Source organism: Astatotilapia calliptera, chromosome 15 (genome assembly GCF_900246225.1).
Source record: "Astatotilapia calliptera chromosome 15, fAstCal1.2, whole genome shotgun sequence".
Taxonomy (NCBI): domain Eukaryota; kingdom Metazoa; phylum Chordata; class Actinopteri; order Cichliformes; family Cichlidae; genus Astatotilapia; species Astatotilapia calliptera.
The window spans coordinates 20,284,643-20,296,952 of NC_039316.1; the positions used below are offsets into that span (position 1 = coordinate 20,284,643).

The window sequence follows — 12,310 nt, forward strand, 5'->3', positions numbered from 1 at the left end:
TAACAGTTCCCCTTATAAAGAGATCAAGTTACATCAAGTTGTATTTGGCTGCCAAGACATGCCAGACAAGTCTAAAAAACGTTAGCTAGTTTTCTGGTTTAAGGATCTATTAATCAATCCGTCACTAATTTGTTATTAATCAGTTTGACCACAAGGTTAAAAACATAGAATATTTATTAAAAGAACACATGCTGCTACAGTTGTTGATAAAAACAGCTGCTATCAAGACCAATCACACTGTAACAGTAGGAGATTTACAATAATAATGATCACTGGGCTCACAGTTTCTCCCACTATTGATTGCCATAAAACAAAAACAAAAAAAACCTCACACTGTGTTTTTACACAGGAAATCTGGATGAAGTGTGCATGTGTGTGTTCTTTAGAGCACTTTCCTCAAACTCAGTGTTCATCAATCCGATCCATTGGCTCCAGTCGGTCCACTGAGCTGTTAAATCAAATTCATCACTGGATAAATATGCAGCTGGAGTTTCATTTCACACACAGACACACTTATTTTTGCTTTTCATGGGCCACAAACTAGGCTGCCTGTCCCTTTGTTCTTTGCAGCACGAAGTAAACGTGTCCGCTTTACAGGCTCACAAAAAAAAAAGAGGAAAAAAAAGAAAATCAGGCAAGAAAACAGGAAACAAAACAGCTTTTTTTGCTTTCTTATTTTCACAGAACATCTGAATAAAACCGGTGAGCCAAACACGAAAGGAAAACGTGCGGTCAGCGTGAATGACACGTTATTCGTGGAACACACGAGGGCAACTCCCCCGAACACAAAGCAGAGATACAAGGTTGTAATTAAAGTAAAAACATTTCTATCTGACACGGCTGAGGCACTGGAAGCTTGGCGTGGATACGCGTCACAGTCCACCAGACTGTTTGTATTTATATGTGTTTAAGTGTGTCAGCAGCTGTGGCACAAACAGATTTCTATTTTTTTTTTTTAATTACTGGATGCAACAGCAGGCTACGTCTGTGATCGGCGTCCTTGTTCTAGGCCATCAAGATGGCTATGATGGCTGTGACATCTGTTGCAATAATGTGGCTGCAGGAGGATTTGGGTTTTTTTGTAATGTGACAGTACTTTTAATGTAAAGCTGATTTATGAAAAGCTGAACTTAAGAACAGGATATAGTACATTTTACAGTATAGCAGTGCCTCTCAGAGGGACTGGTGGATCTGTGTAAAGCTGCTGCAGGGGGGAAAAAGTGGTAGTTTTACTGAACAGTTTAATACTGTTAGCCGCCCCATCACACAGGCCTAGAGTCAGTGACCCTCAGCAACCGCTTCTTTGGAAAAAAGCCCTCGACCAGTTTGCAGTTGTTAGGTGACACTGATTGCAAAGAGGTAGATGGTGGTGCGCTGAAAACCTCCTCGTCATTAATTAGGTCCACTATTGTTTGGTGAGTAATTGCAAGTTTGTGTCCTCAATGCAAACTATGGGCAACCGTGGGAATCTGCTAGCAACCAAAGCAACTTTGTGACCAATTTCACCTGGCAACCACCAGCAACCACTCGTCAGCTGGTCAGTGAAGGCGCATTTTTCCCTAGCGACAGGAAGTTGCCAGAGAGTTACCAATCAGTCTTTAAGCATGCACGAATTAGGTGATTGGCTGAATATTTGATAGAAATTAAACCAACTTTTTTTTTTGTTTTCCAATCTTCTGAAGTCGAGCATGACGGAAGAGGTTTGGGAACAAGACCAGAACAGTTAGCGTCAGAGTGGAGAAACATGGTATGAGCACTTGAAAACAACTCAAAGGCCTTCAAAAACAGCACCTGCTACAAGTACAGGCTGTTTTTTTTTTTTTTTTTAAAGAAACACTTGTCATTCAAAATGATAGATTACAATCGATTATTAAACTCCAAATAAAACTGATTCAGTCAGATAAATTGTCAAGCACAGAAGTTGCAATTGCAAACGGACACAGAAACAAATGTAAGTTGCTACATGGAGTTTAACTGTTTCAGGTTGCTTTGCTGCCATTTGTGACCTCAGTGAAACGTAACATGATGCAGTTTGTGTGTCCCTGCTCAGCAGTCTGGTTGTTTATCACTGTCTTTGGGTAAAGTTTTGATCTTTCTCTTTGAACAAAGTCATCATAGTCATAGAGAGCAGTCTGAAGTTAGGCCCTTCGAAACTTGTTGATCATCAGTTTGTAGTTCCAAAAATACAAAGGCATCAGTGCCTGTCATTCCTAAAAATCTTCTGAGATATGTTGCTTCTTCAGTAAGAAAATGCATCATTTCATTGCAGTGAAACAGCCTCAAAAAGCAGAATAACTTTGTGCTTCTCCTATATGCTAACAAACATCAAGCCTTTAGAAAGTATCAACACGCAACCATCAGCACAAATATGAACGCGCTCGGCTGGTTAGTTTGTTCCAGAGTTTCACATGTAACAGTCTCTGTGCTGTGCTGGTCCAAACATCAGGAATATCTAAAAAATATTCTGCTTTGCTCACAGCACCTTGAATCAGCCTGGATATACAGAAGAAAAAAGCTAAGTAGAATCATTCTGAAAGATTTTTTTCTGTGCGGATGGTTGAAAACACGACTTGCCTTGTGTACATTGAGCAACAAACACTTTCCCCCTCCAGCATTTCAACTTTGGAAGACAAGGATTCATATGTTTCGGTTAACACAGTGCGTGCATAGCTCACTGTTGAAGCAAAAAGCTAGCATAAAATGTTCGCAGTGGCAAGTGGCAACAAAACACACGTTCTGTGATTAAGAGGGTGTAGTGAAACAGTCAAAGAAAATCGATAAAACAATCAAATGATCACATTTACACATAGATTTCCGAAATCCTTCTGAATAACTAAAGAAAAAATAAAGTTTTCCCAAAACGTTCCAGCCATTAAAGATCACCTTTGCTCTGTTAGACACACAGTTCAACTAAGACCAGGTTCACACGCTGTTAAAGGCACCCAGTGAATAATGCCAAATTAAGGGTTCCTCACCACAGTCTTTCCTTAAGGGACAACAAATGTGTTTGATTCCTTCATATGCATATCACGTTCTACAACTCTGCTAATAGTAGTAAAACATTGCATGATCAAAGTCTGGACAATCTTCCTTGTTGGGTCATCTCCTTCTTCCCATCTGAACCTCTTCCAGGGCAGCTGGTGTGACCTATTGCACTGTAAATTCTCCCTACCAAATCAGCTTTAATTCGTGTGTGGCACTATATGGATAGACACTGTGCTGAAAAAGCAGATTTAGCTACCTCTGATTTTTCTAGACTTTCTGGACTTTCCTTAATTATGTTAAATTCATCAGCAACCTACTGCCACTAACTGTCAAACAAAACAGGAACCACTCCTCGCCTCTTTAACAATGTCTAACTTTCCTTTTTTAAAACCGAAGCACAAGGTTTAAAAACAGCGTTCCACAGGGATCTTTACTCAGCGCCCTGGTGTAAGTGAACAAAGATGAGCTTTAAACTTTGGGTGTTTTGGGAAACACAAATCTGAGTTAAAGGTTCAGGTGAAAACTATAGAAGTCAAATGTTGAATCATCAAATTATTCCACCATACAATTCTGAATATTTATCCTAAGCCACCAAATTCATGTAAATTTCTCTGAATGAGCTGGTCTGTGGGCAGTGATGGAGGACTGTGGATGTACTTAGAAATATCTTGTTTTGAATTAAAACTGACTTCTGCAGTTGTCACCCAAAAGACTTAAAACCATGCGGTACATTCTGCGGATGTAACAGACACGATGTAGATCACAGATCACATAAAGGCATGTATGCTTAAAATCTGCTTTGATTAAACGTTTGCGTACAGTTTGAAAGAAAATCCGGATATGCAGATATGAGATATTCAGCCATCATTTCAAGCATTTGTATTCAGATGGATAAATGCTGAACGCATGTAATGTGTGATTTCAAGCTTCATTAATTTCAAGCTTTTGAGCTTAGCTTAGCTATTCACTGAAGGCCTCAACAGGAGAATCCAAAAAAACCATCGGATTTAAGCTTGACTGGAATTTTTGGACCACCTTTACAATAGATCAAGCATGAAACTGCATACAGTACTGAATGGACTCTTATAGGTCACTTGGCTTCAGGGGGCAAAAACAAACTTCTTCGGGCTGCTCTGAGAACTTGCGTGTTTTGCCCTTATTGTCTCCTGTACTTAGACAAAAAAAAAAAACCACAAAAAGATTTGCACTCATTTTGCACGGTTCTCACAAATAAATGATTTGGTTAGAGTGTGTGTCACACTGGACGGCACACAAGTGGGAAGCTAAAGAACATCGAATATCGTCCTTTAGGTAATATCTGATCATTTTTTTAAAACAGCTTTATATTGGCTGTAAAATATATATTTTTTCATGCTATTAAGAAAAAAAAGCCAATCTAATTTAGATTAAAACCTGGAGATTTCAGAACTATTTTTCTCATTTTGTACCAAAACACCTTGAAGGGCTCTCTGGCCCCGTCTCTGATATCTGCCGACAGCTTGCACAGACTGTTACATCCTCTCTGGCCGTCTTGAATGAGGCTTTTGTTGCTGAGATTCATTCAGTCAGCAACATCGCTCCTTGTTTGCCTTAGTAGAGAAACTGGCTACAGCTGATCTTGGACCAGCTGAATCATTTTATGTTCCAGCTGTTGGTGGAACAGCAGTCAACTGGCCAGCACTATGTTGGTTTACTGTGTGAACATGCAGAGTAGCCACAGCTGAACTCTACAGGTTTTCTCCAAGCCAGATTTAGAAATAATGATTCCTGACTTTTGGATCAAGATTTTTCTTCTTTTTGGTGCATTGTGTGAGAACAGAACACCGTGTATTTAACGTTTGGCTTGCAGGTTCTTGTTTGTATGTCAAAGCTTACCATTTTCATTTGAGCTCTGCTTTTTTCAGTGTAGATTTTTCCTATTTTACCAGGAAACGGGAAATCCAGTCGGTCACTGGTAAATGAAAGGATGAGAAAAACAAAATTTACATATTGATTTTCTCCCCCACACTACAAACCAAAGATTATGATCAATGTTTCCCAAGATCTTGGCCAGCTTTTGCCGTCCCCCCCCCCCCCGCCCGCCTGCCTGCCTTTATGGCTCAGACATGAGCTGTGTGAGAAATTATACCCACAACTGTTTTATTTATTTATTTTTTTAAATTTGTCTGATTTCCATCCAACAGCAGAGCTTTTGTTTGCTCTTTGCTGCAAAGTGAATATGATGGAAAATGAGTCTCTTTAATAAATATAGATGTGGACGTAAATGCTAAGTCTGCCTATTTATCTTGACAGAAAATGTGTCCTTCTGTCTTCATATTAAAAAAAAGTGACTATTAACTGGGTCTAGCCTGTTCCTGGAGTCTTTCGATCTTCTTCCATGAAGTTTTGCCATGAGTTATGGTTACGTTTCAACAGACGCCTGAGGAAGAGGAGCAGATGAAACATGAACATTGCCGCAGTGCTCTAATGATCACTCCGTCTTCTGCAGTGAATCGTCTCTCTGAATCACTCCCTCGTTTCTCACACTGCTTTACCTCATCCTCTTCTTCTTTTATCCTCTCTATTGATTCTGCATCTTTGATTTCCCCGCATACTTTATCGCACTTCCACTGTAATCAATACAGCTGGCACACAGGAGTTTACGTAATCATCTTCCTAAAACTGCTGCTGGTTGAGGAGTAAGTTATGACTTGGATCATTTACAGCGAACCACAATATAAAAGTCGAGTGGCAGACCAGAGCTTCCCATCAGATTTGTTTTGTCATTCTTAAAAAAATGTAAAAATGAAGCTTTAATCTCTTGTGCTTGTTAACACAGGTGGTAATTTCAGTCGTCTTCATGGTGGCTTTGCCCAAACAAACAAACAAAACAGTCATCATTACTTCCACCTGTGATAAAACATAATTCCCCTGGTGTTCTGAGAATATTTCACCAGTTGTGTTTGATGCAACGACACCCGAACATCTCTTTGTTCCAGCACGACGATGTCATTTTAACCACTGACGAATACTTTCAGTTATTTATATTGACAACTTCCCATTCCACCTCCTGGTGAATACATATGATAACCTAACAATAAATTTGAGCTGATTTTGCTCGAGTGCTTGTCTCTAAGAGAGGGTGACTATTTCAACCAAAAAAAGAATACTGGTTTAAAATACCAACAGAATGATAAAAGCCACCCTCTTGGCCTGTGAATGATGATGATGAGACTATTTTAAGGGATTTATTGCTACAGAAATGAGCAAACACTGTATGAAATATCAGGACCAGGCCAACCATTATCACGGTCTTCCATTTAAGCCATTCTCTTGTTTTAAATAACACCATCCACCTCGTCTGTGTAAAAAATGTGGCTCGGGTTTTGGTGACTCTCTTGCTGGGTTGGGTAGAGACTCTTGGATCAGGGTGGCTGAGGAGCCTGGACGGATATGGAGAAGCTGAGGGAGTCTCATAGGTGAAGGAGGGGATCAGATGCGGATCTGGTAGCCGTCATTGAGCATGCTGAGTTCTGGAGGTTTCCTCTCCACTGAGGCCAGCCTGAAAGATAGGACATAAAGTTGCTGAACATGCACTGCATACTAAGAGCACAGTGGCAGAAGAAACTGGAGAAGCTCTTTCATTCTGACAAGCTCCTTAATGTTGTGCAGCAGAGCTAAACGAGAGCAAGTCTCCAAACTATCTCCCAAAACTCTCCCCAGCATGGCTGCAGTCGCTCATTATTTTCTTACTGTTGATTAATCTGCAACTTTTTTCTCATCTCACTCAAAAATAACACAATAATCACTGTATATTAAGAGTTCAGTTGGTTGTTTCGTGGTTAAATGCAGTGAGCTCATTTTTACAAGGACCATCAAAACCAACAGATATAAATTGAAATCACCTGAATTTTGAGTGTTTTGCTTAGAAACTGACCAAAAAAATCAAAAAGTGGCTAGAAATACAAGACTGCCTGACACAAATAAAAATCATGTTTTAGTTGCTTAAAATCAGGGGCACAGATGCTTTGATTGGCAGGTGGACACTAAAGGGTCGTCCACATGGGAGGTAACCAACAGTAGTAACCAGAGATGGCAGGAAGTCGATTCGGATCCTGAATAAAATTTTTGTCAACCTGGAGGCGAGTGACTAAAGCGATTCTAAATATGCAAACAGTGTTGTTGTGATTTGGCGCTGTATAACTTAAAGTGAATTTTGGAACTGCAGGTGCTGACAGCACATAAAGACCCTGATATTGTAATCACAAACAAATGTGTAACATAACATTATACGCAGTCTAGTTGTTCCCTAGTTCACTGTACAAAGAAAGAGAAAAGGCTTCTAATAAAACAAGAGGAACTAGAGATGGACCGATCTGATATTACGTATCGGTCCGATACTGACGTAAATTACTGGATCGGATATCGGAGAGAAATAAAAAATGTAATCCGATCCATTAAATATCAAAAAAGCACCTCACAAAACTTGTGACACAGCATAACTCGGCTCATAACCTAGCATGTCGGAGCAGTGTGCGTCATGTGATAGAGCAGCTGTGTGTATTTGTAGCCTTGCTAGCAATCCCGCATTTCATCTCCGAGGAATTTATCCCAGAGAGAAGGAAAGCAAGTGTGTAAGTTCATCTCTGAATGTTTGTAAAGCATTCCAGCGTTAAGCTTAACAACCAATATATGGAGCAACGGCCTCTTCTCTCTCCCTCCCTCTCCTGCTGCTACTTCAATCATGAAACTGATCAATGATCAGCTGATCGGCTTTTCTGTCGTGAGTCCGTCTCTCTTCTTTGTTTTTGGCCCACTTTGCACCAGAAAGAGGAAACCAGCGGCTGAACAACAGCAGCACGTTTAAGCTTGATAAGCTGTTCTTAGAATTTATTTAATATTACTTTGTACACCAGGATCTTTTTCTACGTAGCTGACGCTGGTAACTGTGCAGGGGCGGATCTAGCAAAGTTTAGCCAGGGGGGCCGATAGGGCATTAACAGGGAAAAGGGGGCATAAAGACATACTTTTCTTTCTTATTCTCATTTAAAAGGTCTAGCTTTTAATAAATAATTATCCGAATCTTACACCCAAAGTTTTAATCTGATGTAAAATGTATAGAAGTCCATTACTGTATATACTGGTAGTAACTGTTAAGTCTAATATACCCTAGTAAACTATAGTACTTTTTCCTTTGGGAAGGTACCATCTGTGCAGTCTGCAATTCTGTTGAAGAAAGATGTTGAATCTATTTAATTATTTTTCAAAATTAATTGATTTCTGTGCATTTTTTTCCCCACACTGCATCAAATTAAAGTTGATTACGTCGATTAAGCATCATGAGGTGGGGGGTGGGTTCCCTATTTTTTTACTGGGAGTTTTAGAACCCTATTAGTTAGGTTGCTTACTCTTTTAAATACCAGAATAGGAAGGATGGAGTAAGTTTAACTTTATTAGATTGATCAGTATTGCTGAACTATGAGATATTTTGGGTGCAGTGTATTTTTTGCATACAGGTATAAAAGAATAGCTTTAGTGTTTTGTTTTTTAACTTGAGTATGAACTTATACAAAAAGCAGCAAGATATTAAAAAATAAGTTTTATTGATTAAAAAACACTATATCGGATTCATATCGGTATCGGCAGATATACAAATTTATGATATCGGTATCGGAAATAAAAAAGTGGTATCGTGCCATCTCTAAGAGGAACACAAATATATCACTGTCAGAATGCAAGCTTAAAAACAGGCAAATTCACCACAATAATAATAATAATAATAAATAAAACAAACAGTGACTTTAATCCAACCTTCTTCAGCGCAACTCAGAAGGAAAGAAACAAGTGTGAAGACAGCAGAAAATCAAAAAGGCCTTCTTATTTCTAAAAGCCCAAAAGTGTTCGATTTAATCCTCCTTCAGTGCTTTCCGTCTCTCCTTTTCTCCCTGCCCTCTCCTCTAATGTCACATTGTCCTCCCTCGCCTCCCATCTTTATTATTTCTGCTCAGAAGGAAGCTTTCAAGCTCTCTGACACATCACAGAGAAGTGTTCCTTGTTACAACCAGTCTGGAGAGCTGACAGGCTTTTTATTCCTTCTCATCTTTTGCCAGACCTTCACCTCTTTTCTCATTCACTCTCCTCTCTCACCCTCCTAACCCTCCCCTTTTTCCACTTACTCAGTTTCTTCTCCCCCTTCTCGCCATCTTTTTCCATCTCTTTTGCCCTCTAACACATAATTATTCTTTTTTCCTTCATCCCTTCTCTTTGCTTTCTATCCTTCTATCTTGAACATCCCTGTGTAGAGAGCCGCTTATGTAACAATAATATTACAGAAATTCATTTTGAAAATTGAGTCATTTGTATAAAGCGGGCAGTGCTGATAACAGCCTCCTGAAACGTCTCGCTCGAGCTGTAAAATGAGCCGGCGCTGTTGTGTCCGCACTCTCAGCTGTTTGAAGCAGCAGCAGGTTATTACACCATTTCTGCTGAAGTCGTCGCTCTAAGGTGGCAACATATTGTTAAGGGTGTAAGTGCTCCGTTGATAACAGTAATAGCTTTTTAAGTATCGCATTCAAGTGGCTAAAAGTGGTGATGTGCTGTTCTAAACATTTTAACTGCTTCTCTGAGCTGATGAAACTACGGCGCTTACAGAAAGTGAAAATTAAACCATGGCTAAATGAACTCTGAAGGTAACAGAAATAGATTTATGCAAATGAGGAAACCATTTCACACTTTCACAACTCATTTAATTAAAAAAAAAGTCTTGCTTTTATCTAACTAACATGCTCACTGCAGACCATTAAGATATGTTCCTTGATTCTGCACATAGCTGTGCAGTTACACTTTATGGTATCAGTTCAACTGAAGCCCCAGTTATAAGGCAGAGGATAAAGTTTTAGTGTTTGGATTAAGGGTGCCTCAAAAGCACAAACATACATTGATAGAAAGACTCTTTGTTACTGCAGAGGTTTGAGTTAGTTAGCTCACTAGACTTGTTCATCATCTTTTGAGAAACTCTCTTTTTGTCTGTGTCAACTGTTGTAAAACCACAACAAAAGAGAAAGACTTTGAATAGCAAAATGTTCCAAATGCAAATCAACAGCAGAGTCACCAACAATAAAAGGTGGCATGCACCTCATGTCAGCTAGACTTCTACTGCAAGGTATAAAAGATCTGTGGGCATGAGAAGTCTAAAGGGAGTCTAAAAGTCTTACGTCAGTTGGTCAGCTGTTGGGGGATTCCATCCATCCAGCCACTCATTTTCTTCTACTGAACCAATTCTCAATCACACCTATGGCCAATTTAGTTAACCTAACCCCATAAACACGTATATTCAAATGGCAGGAGGAAGCCACGCAGAAACAGGGAGAACCTGCAAACTCGGACCAAAACCCAGACTGGATTCTTACATTTAATTTTCTGAGGTTTACAGAAAAACTCAGCAGCTGTGCTGGTGATCTCAGGGACAACCAGAGTCATCAACAAAGCCTGGCATCTTCAGCTCTGAATACTTTTGTAGAAGCTGTATGCCACAGCCCTTTTTAATTTTCATATAAACTTGCATTCAAAGCTAATAAAGATTAAAGTGGATATACTAAACAAAAACATACGAATGCAGCTGAAAGCCTGTGAAAGCTTAGCTCAGTGTGATAATATGTGTGGTTTAATAGCTCAATTACGTCAAGAATTTTAGGATCATCATCTCAAACGATGCGGAGATGATGATCTAATGTTAGATGACTGACAGTGATTTAATTGAAAAGCCAAGTGCATTTCCCTAACCACCAACATACACATGCAGATCCCCAAATAATTACTCTCTTAAGCGCAGCAGAGCTTAATATATGAAAGGTCAACAGAGAGTCAGCCAAATGGCAACACTAGCAACGTCAGCAATTCGTGTGCCGAGTCTGTGTGTGTTTGTGGTGACTCTGCAGTACGGCCACGCTTCAGCTGTCGTCCGAGTCAGATTGTGTTACATCCCACCACACAGCTGACGGCACATGCAAACACACTCAGCATCGTCATACGTGTGTGTGTGTGCGCGTGTGTGTGTCAGAAGGCTACAGTGTTAAACTTTAAATACTTCAAACAATATCTTGGATTCTTTAATATGTTGGCATAGAGGCGAACAAGGACGCTCTGATTTTACAGACTTTATATGGAGTTTGTTTTTAAGCCTGTGTTTGACAAGCAGCATTAGAGACCTTATATTCTGCTGAGTGCTGGTGATATGGACACACACACGCACACATATATCATAGTGATAACACTGTCAGCTGAACACAACAAGGAGTGTCTGTCTGATGATAATGCTGAGCTGTCGGTGACAAAAGCAGATAAGCAGACCCACACACTCATACATAAAGTCCTCAGTGCCACCCAGCAGATACACAGTTGTTGCCACTAAGATGTCAGAACAATTTATTCTTTAAAGGCGCACACACTAATTAAAGTCCAAACTTTCCTTGACCTGAAGAGCAGACCTTTAGAGAAAGAAGACAAGGGGGAGGAAGATGGAAGTACCACACAAAAGCTGACAGACACCAGCTGCCAGCACTGCTGATTAACCCTGCTCTAAGTGTGGAAGCCTTCTGTATTTTAAGGATGTCATCAGCTGCTTAACCAGTGGAAACTGTCGGGGAAAGAGGATATGAGGCAACGAGCGCCCTGAGCAACAAACTGTTCAGCGATGGGAAGAACTTACGATTTGTCTCTGTGGTGCATGGAGCGTCGCTGGGGGCTGCTCTGTCGACGCCGTGGCGATAAGGACTTCCCTCGGCTTCGCTCTTTGATCGGTGACTGGGCACTGGATGATTTTAGGATCTTTAAAAAAACAGAAGAATCAACATCACTAATTGTAGTTTATTAAAGTTTTAAAATTTATTAACACTCTGCAGACCAGCACGTTTTCATTCTTTTCTAGCTTATCAGTGTACTATCATCCAACCATTTTAAGCCGCACCAGCAGCAATATGCACCAAAAAAGCTCTGATAACAAAACTGTACACTTTTACCACCAAATATCAGAAAAAGTTTAGATAATTGATGATGGAAGTTGAATATCCAGTGACACTCGGGTCCAGTCGGAGTGTATTATGAGGTAAAGGTGATCGCTAAGAAACCCTGGAGAACATCTCGGTGAATAATCATTAATGTTTCCCATTCAGAAATGAAGAATATTTGAATAAAATATATGCTGCTGTGTATCTGACAGAGGCTAGTCAGTGTTTGGACACAATGTTAGCATTGATCCAACAGAAAGGTTAAAGAACTTCAGACTTAAAAGCTGCACTTTAAGTCATATTGCCTTTTCACCAGGTGGACAAAAATCATTGTCACCTAT

General features: G+C 39.9%; 1 protein-coding gene across 6 annotated transcripts in view; it reads right to left on the bottom strand.

Annotated features, from left to right (window-relative positions):
- Positions 1 to 6,198: 6,198 nt before the first annotated feature.
- The window catches only part of vash2 (vasohibin 2), a 28,790-nt gene continuing 22,678 nt past the window's right edge, over positions 6,199 to 12,310 (bottom strand). For all 6 annotated transcript variants that reach the window (XM_026142576.1, XM_026142580.1, XM_026142581.1 and 3 more), the window contains exons 8-9: positions 11,672 to 11,790; positions 6,199 to 6,526 (exon numbers count right to left, since the gene is read on the bottom strand). In XM_026142576.1, the coding sequence (XP_025998361.1) occupies positions 6,457 to 6,526; positions 11,672 to 11,790 (189 nt within the window). In that variant the 3' untranslated portion in view covers positions 6,199 to 6,456. The remainder of the gene's footprint in view (positions 6,527 to 11,671; positions 11,791 to 12,310) is intronic.